General features: G+C 38.9%; 1 protein-coding gene across 4 annotated transcripts in view; it reads left to right on the top strand.

The window, feature by feature from the left end:
* Window positions 1–17288, top strand: part of CSNK1A1 (casein kinase 1 alpha 1) — a 70977-nt gene that overhangs the window by 17621 nt on the left and 36068 nt on the right. For 3 of the 4 annotated variants that reach the window (XM_029583318.1, XM_029583320.1, XM_029583319.1), the window contains exons 3-5: window positions 705–831; window positions 3775–3873; window positions 8043–8126. In XM_029583318.1, coding sequence (XP_029439178.1) covers window positions 705–831; window positions 3775–3873; window positions 8043–8126 — 310 coding nt within the window. The remainder of the gene's footprint in view (window positions 1–704; window positions 832–3774; window positions 3874–8042; window positions 8127–17288) is intronic. The other variant, XM_029583321.1, reaches the window with a different exon arrangement.

Below are 17288 nucleotides of genomic sequence, written 5' to 3'. Positions count from 1 at the left end.
AAAATATCTAGCAGTCCCATGCTTGTTGATAGGATTGTAAATGACTGTTCCATACAGGTCACCCCTGCTGTCTTGGATTGCAACTTCTTCATGCAAGTTAACCCCATCTTGCAAACCTGAGGCAGCCTTACTGCCACTCTGTACCTTGGCTTGTATTCTATAAAGTTTCAAATGATTGAGCAAACACTTGGATTTTGGATTTTAGGTTGGTATTCTACTTTTCTAAATCCCAGCTCAGGCAAGTGCAAATTCAGGTTCTGCAGTTAAGGCCTCTCCTGTATCCCACCCAGTACAAAATTCTGTGAATAACCTGTAAACACTAAAATATAAATCCCTTTACTGCCACTTACAGCAATTGCCTTTTTTCTGCTTCGTTTTTACTTGCTGCCTGGGTACTCCTTCAATACAACTTGTAACTCTGCATTGGCTTGTGTTCTGCATTTACCATCTGTTACAATGCTTATTTTATTGCTGCTATATTAAAACCATAGCCATTTTGGTTGTGGCTTGCCCTGCTGTGAATCTAAATTTTAGAGTTGGTGCTTCCCTGAAATATAGCTGTAATGAAATGTGACATGGATATAGGTCCAGAGTTTTAGAAGGGGGCAACTAATCAAAGGTTAATTATGGTATATCATTTATAACACAACTTTTATTTAACATGGCTATTTCTAGTAAATTTGCATCATTTTGTTTTGTTCCAGGTGGTATGGTCAGGAAAAAGATTACAATGTTCTAGTTATGGATCTGCTTGGGCCAAGCCTTGAGGACCTCTTCAATTTCTGTTCCCGCAGATTCACAATGAAAACCGTACTTATGTTAGCTGACCAGGTATGTAGAGCTTTCATTCCAGTACACTTACGCAGAATGATTGGTCCATGGCAATCCCGAATAACGGGGATTTGTCCCATTCCCTTCCCCCAGGCCAAAGAAGCTGGCACTTCTCAGCCCCATGCCATTGGCTCCTCTTGCTTAGTTTTAGTTTAGTTTACTTGAAAAATTTACATATAGAATACATAGTACCTAAGCGTAGCATAAATATAAATGCTTTTGTATTTAAATATCTAGACAAATGTCATAAAAAAAATTGTGGCGTCAGGGCCAAGTGTGAAGATCATGAGTGTCCATCTACAGATCTTGCCAGTCTCAAGAACTGGGCATTTAAGTGGCACTCGCCCATGCAACCCATACATAGATGCTCACAATCGCACAGCAGCAGACACAGAGCCTACTTATATGCATACACACAGCCACAACCAAATACACAATTCTGCTATGCCCCTACCCCCAACATACATGCTGGTACTTTGTCCATGGGGCCAGAAGGAAGCAGCTGCATGAGGCATGCAGAAGGACGAGAAGTAGAGGTGTAGGAAATAGTTGGTAAAAAGGGAGCAAGGAGATGAAGGAAGAACTACTGGCAGGAGAGATTGGGGAGGAGATGGACTGCTCAACTACCAAATTGCACACCACCCACTCAGTCACATTCATTCATAGTGCCCACGCAGTTACACACAGACCTCATCCCACTCACTCAGACGAGCCTCACTGCACAGACACTTGCATCCACTCATTCCAGATCACGTTCACAGCATCCATTCACTTGCATGCACGTCCCCACAATCAATGTGCTCATTTATTTATTTAAAATAATTTATATCCCGCACCCACAGAGATTCGGGGCGGGTTACAACAATGCATTCATAATTAAATTAACATAAAAACATAAAATAAAATATCCTAAAAGTCTTATTGAAATTGAGAAGCTATACAACAGTGTGGACATTAGTTGAAAAGAAGGAATTGTGCATATTAGGAATCACGTAAGTCTGCAAAGGCTTCTTTAAACAAATAATGCTTTAGTGCTTTCTTGAATTCTTTTGTCTTGCTTAGAGATCTGAGGGTTTGAGGTATAGGTCCTGCAATGGAAAATGCACGCTCACAGGTTGCTACTAATATTGTGAAATTAGGAAATTTGCAGAAGGGATAGATTTTTTTTTTCATGTTTGTAATGGCAGTATATAGATGGAGGCTGGCAGACAGCCAAACATTTGTGTTTATAAATAAGGTTATGTAAAATGGTTAAGATTTTATATTTTATATGCCATTTGATGGGTAACCAATGCAGACTAAAAAGAACTGGGGAGAGGTGAATGAGTTCTGTATTGGACAATAGCCGAGCTGCTGCGTTTTGTATTAGCTGTAATGGATGTGTAGTTGATTGAGGAAGCCCTTCATATAAGGAGTTACAATAGTCAATGCCTGTCAATATTAATGATTGAAAAACCATTCGAAATTCAGATGTATCAAATAGTGGTTTGTGTTTCAATAGGCAGTTTGTAAAACGATTTTATAACAGATTTAATATGACTTGTCATGTCCAATATGACACAGATTGTGATTGTTTTTGATATCCTATCAAGAGTTTTAGGAACTTTGTCAAACTGAGGATGTTCAAGAATAATTTCTTTTTTGACAGATTCAAGCTGAGTTTATTATCAGATAACCATGTATTGATAGAGAGGCATAATGTGATGAATTGTGTTATTTTCCAATTATGCGGGTAGGGGAGTAAAATTGGATATTGTCGGCATAAAGACGATAAATGACACCTAAGGTAGAAAGGAGTTAAATTGGTGTAAGGTAAATGTTAAATAAAATAGCAGAAAGAGAGGAGCACTGAGGTATTCCGGTCTGACCAAGCATGGCATCTGTTATGCAATTAGGACTACAAAATGGTAAATAAACATTTTCAGTAAGGGTACATCACACAAGGCATCCTTTTATTTTGTTTATATGTCCATACTATTGAAAATGGAAAACATGAAATTAAGTGGAAGGCTTTGTAAAGATGTACCAGTTTTTACTGCCAATTTGGAGCATTTCACCCTACAGATTTGTAGGACTTTTTGTTAATATTTTTTAATACTTCTGTGGGTGGAGAGAAATTTAGTTTTATATAAACCAATGCTGGTAGAGAGAGAGTTGATGTGACAAGTCTTCATTGAGCCAGTAGTTGAATTGCATGGAATCTGGGCTGTCAGCTGGTGAAAGGGCGGTAGCATCCACTTTCATAAGTGAGGGAGAAGTGCCAACTTAATATTGTGCCCAGTTTCTTTGTTAAATTGCTGGTCTCTTTTCCCAACCCAAGGTGCCTCGAATTCTATTCGAACAGCATTTTCCCAAGGAGGAAAAACAGCTTTCGAAAAAAAACCTGATCACACTTGCAAAACAGACGCTGGTTATACTATAAAAATGTACTGCGTTTGGAGAGCTTAGTTTGGCGTTTTAGATAGCAATTTAGAAAGTCACAGGTCATTGTACTTTAGTAGTGTAAGGTTACCTGGAGATAAGATAGGGTAGGGGCGGTTCATAGTTTTTAGTGTTGAGTTGTTTTAATACAAGTGCAGTTAAGTCTGATCTTAGGAAATGAAAACTCTTATTTTTGCAATGCAGGTTATGAATACAAAGGCTTAGTGATTTGCACCCTTGTATGCTTTTTGTGTTCATGCATAATTAACAGCAACAATTGATATATATTCATTTTGTGCTGTTGAAGTTCATCAGTGATTCAGTATCTGAAATTATACAAAACTTACCAAATACTAAAATTCATGTTTAAAGTCCAAGAATTTTTTTTTGCCAGTTATATGTAGCTCAAATGAAGAAATGGTGTGGGGGAATATAGAATTTTTATACTGTATAGATGTTACTGTAACTTTAGCAATTAAGGTTTTCTGCTTTTATACTGACACTGTTTTCATTTATTTGCAGATGATCAGTAGAATTGAATATGTGCATACAAAGAATTTTATACACAGAGACATTAAACCAGATAACTTCCTAATGGGTATCGGGCGTCATTGTAATAAGGTTAGTTTAATGCTGTTAATTTACGTAAAAGGCTAATGCCTGTTTAATGGATTTGATATTGAGTGTTAAAATCCTCTAGTTTGGTTAGAACTGCATAATATATTTTCTTTGTGTGTGATATTTTGCATAATTGAGTATCAGTGGCAATCGTAGTAGACCGTCCTATTTGTCTAATATTGGCATTAACTGAACAGTCTACCATAACCTACTTTGTCATAACACGTGGCATTGGAAGTTAAGCCATTTTAAAAATTGTTGATATAAGCAGATCCTTTATATTTTAGGAGTGTGGATTTTGTGCAATTTTTATTTTTCTTTGAAAGTGTTCTTAAAGTAAATAACCAAATAATGCAACAGTATTAAGATTTTTTTAAAAAGGTTATTCAGTTTGAAGTTAATGTGTATTAGTGTGAACTCTTGGGATAACCAGTTAACAGTGCCTGCCATTATGAATCTGACTAAATCTGTTGCTACTGTGATTTATCAGATTTCTAAGATGGGCATTACATTGCATGTAGAACATGGACTTGGAAGGAGGTTTATTAAAAGGATATAGCCATAATAAGTTGCACACCATAATGTGTTTTCAATAATAGAGCAAAAATGGGACCCATTAATATGACCTGTAGAAGAAGAGCAGAGAAATCTAGATAGTACTACCTTAAAAACAGCTACAACTCGGAGAAGAGAAATCCCAGCATTGTTAACTCTGGCCTAATTTAATTTCATGAAATGCAGTGTAAATGTTTAGCTTGTCTAAGGATAACTCACTAGAATGGTAGAAAATATTAAATATGTCTGCAGATGGTAAAAATTGAGTCATTGACTCTTTGACTGAAATATAATATCTGTATGATGGAAGAATAGGTGAAGCAGTATGAACAAGAAAAGAATGTGAAATCTGAAGAAGACTTTAGGAGCTATTCAGTGGTTGCCAGATGCAGAAATACTTTGTTTAGGCATTTTATATACTGTTCTTCCAATTGAAGATCACAAAGGTTTACGATATCAGTGTTCATATTTATATATATTCTAGGACATTGCAATAGTCTGGATCTAATCTAGTTCATATTCTACTATGCAACTTATCAGTTTAGTTTAATATGTTTGAATCCTAGCTGGTTTCTGTTTGAGCTGCTCTCCAACAGCTAAACTGACCTGACAGTTTGTTTATAGTAATTCAGGAAATATTCAGTCCCAATGAGAGCAAAATACAAGGGGTCCACTATGAAAAAGGGTGAAGTTTTTAGAGAAAAAAAACTACTGCACATCAAAGTAAAATTTCTTACTGTTTTGTTTGCTCCTTATACAGGGCCTGATATAAGATATGAGATTAAAAAAAAGTGTGCTGAAATTAAGCACACGTTTTCTTTACTTGCATGCTGAAAACGGTTTACTCCCGATGCAGTAAACTTCTACAATGTTAAAGGTTACCAACACTTACCCAAACCTGAGAAACTGCATGGGAGTTGTGCACAAGAACTTTGTTTGCGTAAAATTGAAAATGCATAAAGTTAAAGCGCTTCTTTTTAGGGCAGGCACATACTAACAATTGTCATTACCATGCAGCACACAAATGCAGAAATGTGCAACGATAAATATTTGCACATAACATACTCTCTCTGACTTAGGAGTCCCAGGGTAGTAGGACTCTGGTCTGGGACCATAGTTTGAAAATGTAACTCCTCGGTCAGAGCAAAAGTTAACTCACATTTCTGGAAATAGTGCGTTTATGGGTCTGTGTTAATGTGGTCCCAGACCCAGGGCTCTCATGAGCCTCCTGTGACCTGGAAGGCTCCTGCACCAGGAACTCCAGGTCCAGTGGGACACCGTACCCTAGACTCTTGTCCTGGAGTTACATATTCAGCATTGAAGCATAAAGGCTTAACTAAACACTTCCCTACATTGGGGAATAAGAGCTAATGCAAAATGCATTCATTTGTGCATATATTTAACTCCTTTATCTGCAACGTCAAGTCACTGGGCCTAATTCACAGCACACTTGTAGTGACATGATACACTAGACATAATAGTTGGAATGAAAATAGTTGATAAATATAATTGAAATGCACAGCAATTTGAGTAGGTGCGAGTTTTCTGTATTTATGTACAAATATGAATCTTCTCTAAAGGCAGTTCTTCGCTTAATTCTGCAACATGCTTTTGAAAGAATACTTTAAAAAAAATAATTAACCACAGATACACACAGGTCAGTGAAACTGTCCTCGTGTGCCACAAACAGTTTGATTTTCAGGATCGCCTGTATGCAAGTGAACTCAGTTCATCAGATATATGCAAATAGCTCCTAGTTATAGTGAAAAATTCTGAAAGTCTGCCCTGGGTGTGGCACTCTAGGGTAATATTCACTATTCCTGATAGTAGATGGTTACTGGTTAAGTTGGAAAGGTTTGAATTTTCAGCTGTGTAACAAATTTCTGTGTAAATCATGAAATCTCATGCGTTTTTAATCCAGGATTGAATTTTCTACAAATCTGTTTGCTTTTAACATTTCAAGAAAGATAAGTTGATATAAATTGTTCTTCATAGAGGTGACAGTTTCTCAATTTGGTGTGTGCAAATATCAGCCAGTGGTGCGTGCTTTTGGTAGAAAAGATTTTTCTAGAAATTTGCCATTTAAACAATTACAGTTCTATTGTGACATACGCTTTATTGACTTTTTTTTTTTTTTGTGTAAAGCTCGGACAGACAGGCAGCAATTGGCAAAGCAACAAGCATGCTATGCATTTTTATTTTTATTAGAAATTGCTAATTAGGGGAATGTGTATGAACACAATTTTATTGGAAGCAAGATTTCGAGTTCTTATAATCTTACTATAATATATACCATCAGAGAACTATGCACTATTTTGGGCACTATTAGCTGTTTAAAAATGTTTACCTTTGTTTGCCTGTATGAATGCCAACTTGAAGCCATTAACAGTTAAAATCTGTTGCTAACAAACCTTAATGTTTTGTCTTGAGGTGTGCATATGGAAGGTTTAGAACCAAATATGATTTTTTAAGAAACATGGTTAATAGCACTTAAAGTGGAATTAAAAAAAAAAACAAACAACCACTTCCCATGGTGACCTTGCTTTTCTCATTCATTCCCAAGTTCCATACTTTTATTTACTATGTAGCTGTGGCCTCTGCTTGAAAGCAGTCAGGTGCTTCAGTTTTCTGCTAGGACCTGGCACTTCTCCCTATTTCCACAAGTTTGCTGTTACCTGGGTTTCCTTGTTTTGCTTTTTGGCTGTTTCCCCTTGAGTTTTGCATGGGTGCTGCAGCACCTTTTTATCTCAGAATGGATTGATGGCCTATAATTGACGAGCACTTATTAGAAATGAAAACAAAATTATCCACAAGCCATGGTTTTGTAGTATTATTCTGTGCCTCTGTAAGTATGGCACTGGGAAGGCCTGTTTACTGAGTTAAATTGAGATTATTAATCCAGGTAATATTCAGAGAATTCTTGATTAATATTTGTTAATTCAAGTAGGCTTAATTTAAATAAAAGATGCTCCTGGGGAAAGGAACATTTTTTTGAAAGTTTTTATTGTAGTGCTGTTGTATAACTATCATTTTTATATTTCTTGAATAGACACTCCTTATTTGAAAATATTTGGATATCATGGAAATCTTGTTCCAGTAGTTCTAAATTTGTGTCCCAAACTATATGAAATTCAAGCATAGGTTTTGCTGATCTTCTAATTCTGCTAGTAATAAGCCCTGCATGCTTATAAAAGTAAACTTTAAGGTGACTAAATGCCTTCTACCTCTTCCTTACTGAAGATTTAAGTTCTTTTGCTAAAATTACTTCTTGGGGGAAGGGCAGCTGGTTTTACCGGAGGTTGCTTCTATAAGCAGTTTCTTTAAAACAATTTTTTTTATAGAGCCCAACATTATTATGGCTATCTTAGTTTTGAGGCAGTGTCATATAGTGGCTTAATATACTGTAGTCAAAATTGTAGTGTTCCACTTTTTTTTAGCTTATTTGATTATTTACCAAATTATAAAAATGAAGAGAAATGTAGTGCTTGGTGGAAGAAGGATGGCATTTGGCTACCCTGCTCTTTCTCTAATGCCTCGGTGTTGCCTGTCTGCGCCGGCCATTGTTGCAATGTTAGCAATCCTGTTTGATGCACTGCCATCCTCTATTGTTTGTTCAGTGTTTAGAATCTCCAGTGGGGAAGAGGAAAAGAAGCTTGACTGTTAGTTCTTCTCAGGACCCATCTTTCTCAGGATTAAACCAGGTCTGAAACTCCACCCCAACTTCATGTGCTTTTTTTTTGTTTTATCTCCTTCTTACTTGAGGATGTAGGCTATGCTCAAGCACCTCTTATGTTGGCATTATTCAGACATACTTGGCAAACATGAGTCATTACTAAGATGTTCATGCGGCTTTTGCTTTGCACAAAAACTTCAAATGTAGAGAAAAGTGCCTTCACCTGAAACTCAAATGAGGAACCCATAACTTTGGTTCAGATAAGTCACTAGTCTAAGTTTAGGTAAAGTATGCACCACTTTTTTTTGAAGGTGGGTGATTTCAGTGCTGAAATTGGAAGACTGCAGATCCTGCCCATCCACAGTCTTAGTGCTGTTGGAAGTCTCAATCAGTTGAAGAGCATTCCCAGTTGCACTATTTGGAAGCATGATTTCATGCTGCAAGACTGGTTCTCTCTCTGTTAGAAATCTGATGGTCATATGACGTTCTCATAGTAAATTGTACAAGTGTTTCAGCAAGGAGCAGTTATTGGCATTTAAGGCATCAACAAGAATCTATTCCAACATTTTTAAGGGTTATGATATTTTGATTAACATGGGATACTTGAGAGTATTTCTAGGAGCAATAAACTCACATTTATTTAGTGGATGTACATCTATGATTCACTGGATTAAAAATAGTGTAACACCTGCATTGAACATTTTATTAAATTACAGGTAACTTGCCTTTATTAGCTCTTAAGAATAAACGCAAAGTACTGATGAAGAGTTCAGTGTTTTTAGTTAGCTTTCAAATTGTAGTAGTGCTTGAAGTAGAATATATTATGGATACTTGCTTCAGTGTCAAAATTGTAACAAAGTAGTTGGAGTGTAAAATGTTTGGCGGTGGCTGCTGCCCGGACATCATTGTAAGCATGTTTCTGTAAATTAGGAATGTATCAGACTTGGCAAAACTCTGCTGTTGCCTTAGCATTGTAACTATGAATATGTTTGCTTTCAAAATAAGTTCATCCTTAATTGGTTTTGGTCTTTCCTATTTAAACTACATTTTAACAAGTCTTAAGTCTCAGGTTTGAGCTGGGCTAGTAATTTTCCTCATTAGATGTCCTCTTGTAATGACAGTATCAGAACTCTGGCATTTTAAATGGGTTATTTTGTAACCCTCATAAATATTGTAATCTGACAGTAATTAATATGCTGTTTTTGTCACTGAGCAGGGAGCTTAGGAAGTGGCTAGTCCTATTTTAGTTACACAGTAAGCATTTTAAAGACTAGTTCCATCCTACCAGTTGTGCTGTAGTAAGTAGGTTTCACTTAGGTGTAGCTTTGATTCCTTTTTTTTTTTATATAAACATGCAGAAGTTTTTCACAGCTCTTTTGTTTAAAAAAAAAAAAAAAAAATTATTCACTGACCCTTATAACATATCGTAGCCTTAAAGAATGAAATTCTCTTTATGGTTGAGTTCAGAAGAATGAGTAAACAGGTTTTTTTTACCCATTGCCTACAAAGATGGAGTTAGACTGCTATACCTTTGTGTAAACATTAAAATGTTTTTTCGTTTAAGATATCAAAATTCTCTGAGAAATCGTAGAAACATTTTTTCATTAGTTTGAAAGTCTTCCCATGGTGATTGAAAGCTGAAACTTCATGCCCAGTAGCACCTTATCGGCAACATGCTACGGAGATTCAGGTCCAGGATTGTCTAGCTTGTTTACTCAGTTTGGGTAGGGTCTAAAAGAGTAACCTTTTGCTCTCTAGAAATGGTTGCTGGCCAAATTGAGTTAGCTTAAACTAGGTTCTAGAAGGAGCCCTCATTTGTTCTTGGATTGACTGAATATCCCAGGGCTGGGAAAATACAGAACAGTAATTTTGTCCAAACTGGAAGCCCTAGAAAAGAAAGGAAAGTAATCTGGCCAAAAGAGTGGTTTGTAGAAATCTATTTTTAATTGACTGCTGATGTTTACCCAAAGCAGCAGTAAAGGTTGCATACAATACATAAAAGTAAATTGAGTAAATATAGCTTGGAAGTTGATGCTAAGACATGCCATTATAGAGTTCTTATTTTTAAGATGTGACTTGCATCATGAAAGATTGCTTCTAATAGTGTACTTTTCTCCATTGACAAGCAGGGCTGAATTAGCCATGACGTGGGTGATGTCACCTGGTGGCACCGAACAGACCCTTTTTTTAGCTGGTATAGCTTTTCCTCCAAGATGTGTGGAATTCTGATGCAGGCATTGCCTTGTCAGTCTGTCTTTTTTTCATTTGACCATCAGCACGTATGTGCCCCTCTGATTTTCATATAAAATTCTTTAACTTCAAAGTTGCCTTGTTGCATCAGCAGCCCCGAACAGCACTTTTCAGTACTATTTAAAAATTTCAAAAGAGAAACTGAGTGGTTTTGAGCACTGCATTAGTGGTACAAAAATGTGAAATACTGATGGATATGATTTGTGCTACTGCTGCCTGGGACTGGACCATGTCCAGGCCAACTGCTACAATTGTGGTTAGATGTCCCTGTGTTCCCAAAAATTGAGGAGCTCTTTAAGTCTCTCTGAGAAGCTATAGTCTGTCCTGTTCCTGAAGTGCTGTCTTGTCTGCCTCACCAGGAATGGTGTTGAGCATGTCCTCCTCAAATTTCTTCTTCGGCAGAACAAAAAGCTAGATAAGCAGACTGAATGGACCATTTATCAGCAATCATTTACTACATTGAGTAAACCCTAAACTGAATGTGTCGCAGAAAAAGGCACACTCCATAGAGCCACTGGTGCTGAAAAATGTGTCAACGTGCTTCTTGATGCATCGGCCCTTAATGCAAGGAGTATCAGTGCTATTGGGACATTTGAGCCCTGGAATATGAAATTCATAGATCCTCAACACCTATGCTGTCAGAGCAGGCTGCTCCATCTGCTGATTGCACTATAGTGCTTCCAGTGGCAGAAAGGGGATATACTCCACGCTCCATCAATTGCCAGAGCCCTTACAACAAACAAAATCATTGGAACAAAGGCTATGTCTGGAGACAGCGGATCCTATTTACTGTCTAGTACTTGTTGCATCTAATCTGCCTCAAATTCAAGTTTTGCAGAGCCTGGAAGATATGCAAGATTCTGTTCTTGTATTAGAGGATATTCCACTACCCATGGCAGGACATAAAACACGTTGGCCTCTTGTTCAAGTAGGATGATAAAGGTACCTTTCCTTTCTAGGATATCAGATTTACTCCCAGTATTCCGTCTTTGCAGATATTCCGTCAGAACCCCTGTGAAGTGGCTTAGCCCTCAGTATTCACTTGGCAGCAGATTCTGGCCTATCAGAGGATGTACACCAGGCGTATGAGGCAACCAAGGATCCTTTCTAGGTCACCTCTTTCATCACTGGGGTCCTGCACTAGCATTCCCTCACCTCTAAGCCTCCTGGGGCCTGTAAAACACTTGTTTCCACTGGAGGACCTTTTTTACTCCAGATTTCTGAATATGTTGCGAAAAGCACTTGGAATTAATATGCTTAAGGACAAAGATACTCATGCAGATGTTTTTGGTCACCTCCAAATTCTGGAAGCACTGACTGAACCCACAGCAATCCCAATCCATTTCAGCCTGCAAGAATTACAAATGAGAATGTGAATTCTATTTCCTGTGTCCCATTCACAAGGAAACTAGACAGCAAATAGCCCACAAATCCCCATGGTTTGGAACAGTGGTAAAATTTGCTTTTAAAAGAAAATGACGATACACTCCACCAGGGAAGGATACCAGGCTACTGGACAATTTTGGTAAAAAGTGTTCCAAAGCTGCAAGCTTAATGCATGGATTTCCACTCGCCAATTCTACATGGTTCAATACTGCGATTGTATACAAAAATTGAAACCTTTTGCTTCTGGCCAGTGAAGGTAGAATCGCATACCCTCCATCCATGCTTGAATGCTAAGAATATATTGTATATGCTATTTTATTAAATCTGTCTGAGGTATCTGATACCACAGCACACTCATCAGCCCCCATCAGTACGTGCTGAGTGCCTTAGATGAGAGCCAGTAGCCTACACAATGATGTCCATCACAAACTGGCAAATGTTTCCTGCCTGGGTGATCACTTTTTTGGCAGTCCAGTCCTTCTCCATAGGATCAGAACAGCAGTCTTCTGCAAGGTGCATCTACTATATTTTAATATTTAGAATCACTTTCCAGTTGCCCAAAGTGATGTACAAAGTTAAATACATAAAATATAAAAAAAAAAAGATCCAACAAATTCTAAACACCTGAGATCCTATAATATCTCCACCACTTCATTAAATGTTAATCTCCTACATTACTGTTCCCTAGAAGCCATCAATCCAAGTTTTCATCTTCCTCCAAAATTCCATCAATTCTTTTTTTTTTTCCTCAACTGATAATTCTTTCCTTGGAACTACTGCAGAGAACCCAATTTTGCAAGGTGGAAGCTGTAGCTCATGTTGTAAATGTGATCTTAAATTGTCTGATTATTTCCAACTCTGCTGATTTCTAAGTTGTGGTAGACAAATCCCCCTCAAAATCTTAAATTCTTAAACTAGTCATTTAAATTTAAAGCACATAGTTATTGACAGCCAGTGCAATTTCAGCAGCATCTTACCTGCCTAGAAACCCCCCCATAATAATCCTAGCTGTAGTATTTTGTATTACCTATAACTTCCTAATAACTTTACCTGATAATCTATATAAATAGAAATGTAAATATTCGTTTGTTCAAAATCTTAAATCTCCGAAAGTTCTTCACCGATTGCTTTGAAATTGTGACACAACATTGTATTTGAATACGCGCGTGTTTTTATATACCTATATTATATAGATGTCACACCTGTGACAGGTTAAAAACAAGCATTTTGGGAAAACCAGCGCCATCTGGTCGTAAAAGCAACACACGCTATCTACAATATAAATGGGCTCTGATCGGACCGCAAATGCGCAGTAGAGAGCAGCTCTACCGCGCATGTGCGGACCATAGAGCACTGCGCTACATGCTGGGTGTCGCAGAGGAGAGGAGGAAAGGGCAGACGAGTCGCCGCTCCGAGAAACGGCTCAGCCTGTTCTCCACCGCTGGGGAAGGGGGGAGGAGGGAGTAGGGGACTGCCGGACAGTTACACACAGGAGCAGGAAAGGGTAGAAGAGTCGCCGAGCCAGTCCGTCCACCGCCGGGGAAGGGGGGGGGGATGGGGAGGGAGTTGGTATGGCCGGAGCAGAGCTAATGCGCATTGTGAAATTAAACCAGACTGAGCCACGGCAACGCGTGGCCAGGTATAGCTAGTCCTAAATAAATTGCATTGCAGAAATCTACCTGCAATAGCACTAATGCATATACCACTGGTTTTAAAGCCTTGAATTCCAAAAATGGCTTCAGTTGCCTCCTTTAAGCTAAGCATTCTGTGCAACTTGAGATTTGCCTCCCCATTTTTAATTACAATCCAACTTAACACCCAGTGATTTCAATTCCGCCACTGTCGTCAAAAATACTCCCTCAATATTTAAACAGTTAGCAGTACATATTTCCAGATACACTCCTGGTAGTTCCACAGATACTGGATCCCATCTCTATTTTCACAACAGCAATAATTTCTGCCTTGTGCTTCAGTGTGAATGCTATTAGCCGCTTTCAAAGTCAAGCAACTATCTTCTCTGAGTGGGGAGGGGGAAATCCAGCACTACCTGGAAGCATGGCACAAGATCACAAAAGATTGTGGAGTTTGGATAACGCTTGTGTTTCTTCCAGCTTCCCACACTTCCTTATGACTTATCTTTCAGTCTGGATCATCTCAACGTAATTCTGCCTGGAGGAGGAGGAGTTGCTCTTCAAACAGTGGGTGATAGAACTAGTTCCTCCCTATCACTAGGGCCAAGGCTTCTTTTCCTGAACTTCTTTACCCCAAGAAATCTGGGGGACTGAGTACCATTCTGAATTTATAAAGCATATGCTCCAAGAGAAATTTAAAAATGAATTCTCTCCGCACAACTCTTTCCATCCAGTGGCGGGGAGTGGATATGCACTCTGGATCTGCTTATTCTTACCCATCCACCTGCATTATCTGTGTATTATGGTGGACTCCTACTGTATAGTGCTCCTCTTCATCCTGTCATCAGCACAGAGGGTCTTCACCAAGTGCCTGGCTTTAGTAGCAGTGCATCTCAGTGACAGACCATATGAGTCTCTTCTTACCTGATGGCAAACTCCCAGGAAGGTGTATTAACACTTCCTGCAAAAATCAATACTACTTCTACAGTCTATAAGGTTCCTGGTGAAGTTCAAGAAATCTTTTAATTCCCTCCCAGAAAATCAAATTCATTGGAGCTTGGATAGATTCTCTACAAGAGAGTTTCCTTCCAACAGATTGGCCAAATGCTCTCAGATCCCTTATATACAGACTGTTGAACACATATTGGTCAGACTACAGCAGCAATTCATGTATTTCCTTAACTCACCTTCACAATTTCTGCAGGAGGGTAGACTTTCCCAATGGGACTAGCTTACTCAATCAACTCCTACAAACTAAAGAAATGAAAGGGGAATTGTGCTGGTGGCTAGACCCATTCAGCCTTCAGGAAGGAGCATCATACCATTTATTTCCTTACCAAGTAACAGCAGTGGATGACTTCACAAAGGGTTGGAGGGCCCACGCAAGCCCCTTTGTATCTCGATGGACTTGGTCATTCTAGACCATTTCAGTCAACCTTCTAAAATTGAGAGCAATCGGATACTCTTAACTTTCACTCACTTCCTCCAAGGGAAGAAAATTCTCATTCAAACAGGTAACTAAGTAGTCATATTCTGTGTGAAAAAGCAAAGGGACACAGGGTCATGGACTGTATGCCAAGAAGCGATAAAGATATGGGCATGTAGACATCAAACTATCCTGCAGGTGACCTGTCTTCCAGGAATCGCCAAAATATTAGATTGCCTCAGCATTTTGCACCCATATGAATGGTCTCTGCAGCAGTCAATAGATTAGTCTATTAGTGGGGACTTCTAACATTCAACATATTTGCATCAGAGCAAAACAGAAAACTGGAAAAATGTTTGCTGCATTCTTTCCAGTGAATTTGGACCCGTTTAGGATGCTTTCTGCTAGATTGGAATACAGATCTCATGTCTGCTTTTCCATCAATTCCACTGTTAGTGCTCAAGGACTAGACATGTCTGATCCTCATAGCTCCAGCATGACCCAGACATTTGGTTCGCATACCTAGTTCAGTTGTCCAGCAGTCCTCTGATTTCTTGGATAACATCCATCCTTATTAACTTGAGAAGAGGGACATCTATTTCTTCTGAGCCTTCCCTCCCTCAACTTGATATTGAGTGTTGTATGATGTGGATTTGTACTTAAGAAGTTTAACATAATAGTCTGCCAGAAAACCATTAACTAGAAGGGCCTACAGTTTAAAATGGAAAAGATTCTCTATGTGATGCTGTTACCTAGGATCTGTTCACATGTGAACCTAATGTTACTGAGCTATTTGCTCTTTCTGCTTCAGTAAGTACATTTCAATGCCATTGGAGCTTACCATGCTCAAATAGAGGGTAAACCCGTCTCCACTCATCCATTAGTTTCCAACTTCAAGAAATACTTATGGCATACTGAACCTTATTTGTGAAACCACCTGTTCCATGGGGACTAAACGTGATTCTGGCACAACTGAAAAAGCTGCCATTTGTTGGAGTCAGTTTCTAAAATGGAAAGTGATATTCCTTTAAGCAGTAACATCGAACTTCAGGCTTTAGTTCATTATTTGCCTTCTATGCAGTTCTTCCACAATGGGGTGGTGCTCTGCACCCACCCAAAAGTATCAGCTTTCCATTTTAATCAACCATTGTATTGTCAACGTTCTTCCCAGAGGCCACACAAACACGAATCCTTCATGCCTTAGACTGTAACTCAGTCTTGGCTTACTACAAAAGGAGGACTCGGCCATATCATTAGGCTTCACAACTAGCAGACTGCATACATTTTATTTGGAGATTTATATGTCAAATACATTGTCCAACTGGCTAGCACAGGGATGGTCAAACCAATCCTCAGCCCCCTTCTCTCTAGCCAGTTGGGTCTTCAGGATAGCCTTAATGAATATGCATGAGAAATAGTTGCACACACGTGAATATTCATTAGATATCCTGAATACTTAACTGGGTGGGGGGTGGGAAGCCCAAGGACCATGGGCTAGTAGATTGTATCACTCACTGCTTATGGTAACAGGACAGATTAGACACCAAGCCATGGTCGCATCAGTGACTCTTCTGCAAGCTGAACCTCTAGTCTTGAAGATACCTGCAAAGCAGCAACATGGTCGTCGGTACACTCCTTTGCCTCCCATTACTGTTTGGACAATGAGTGATAGTAAATTAAAAAAAAAAAAAAAGTTTTGCATAGCCTGTTCACACAGAGGTCTACTATCCACAATGGGGTCTGGGTTGGTTACTTAGTAACATAGTAATGATGGCAGAAAAAGATCAAATGGTCCAGCAAGCTTCCCTACCCCCATGTTTTCTCTTAAGGGTAGTAACTGCTGCTCTGTGCAGTTTTCCCAAGCTTGATAACATTTCAGCTAGCATCACTTTTTACAGGGTGATGTGCTTTCTTGAAAATTCAGACCCTGCAGCTTGACGTGCATTGCTTATGCACTTTTGCCATAGAAGCAGCTCTGTGCTTTTTTTCCCTTATGCCTGAGTATCAGTACCCTAGACTGTAGAAGTCTTGGCCTTCTTGGTTGTTGTCTGAATCCAGTTCCCCCTTCCCCCTGCTGTTGAAGTGGGGAGCAGTGGCTCCCCTAACAATCCTGAAATTGGGACTCCCCACGTGTCATGGCTAATTCATCCCTGCTTCGCGACTGAGAAAGCAAGTTTGCTTACCATAAATAGTGTGACTCTCCCTAGACAGCAGGATGATTTAGCCATACTCCCTATCTAGCTACAGTTAGCTCTGAAATAGACTAAGGGGGCTCATGCTGAAGTGTCCATGTGGAATCCCACATCTCAGAGTAGAACAAGCTGTAACAGATGAGAGGTGTCAGTTTGGTGTCACCGGATGTTACCCATATATCATGGCTAATTCAACCTGCTGTCTATGGAGTTTGTCTGCACTTCTCCCATTTTTTGTGATCTGTGGTTATAGAAGTACAAAAAGTTACACCAGAAACTCTTGCATTGGAAATATGACATGGATT

Source organism: Rhinatrema bivittatum, chromosome 18 (assembly GCF_901001135.1).
Source record: "Rhinatrema bivittatum chromosome 18, aRhiBiv1.1, whole genome shotgun sequence".
Taxonomy (NCBI): Eukaryota; Metazoa; Chordata; class Amphibia; order Gymnophiona; family Rhinatrematidae; genus Rhinatrema; species Rhinatrema bivittatum.
This window is presented reverse-complemented; position numbering and strand designations above follow the sequence as displayed.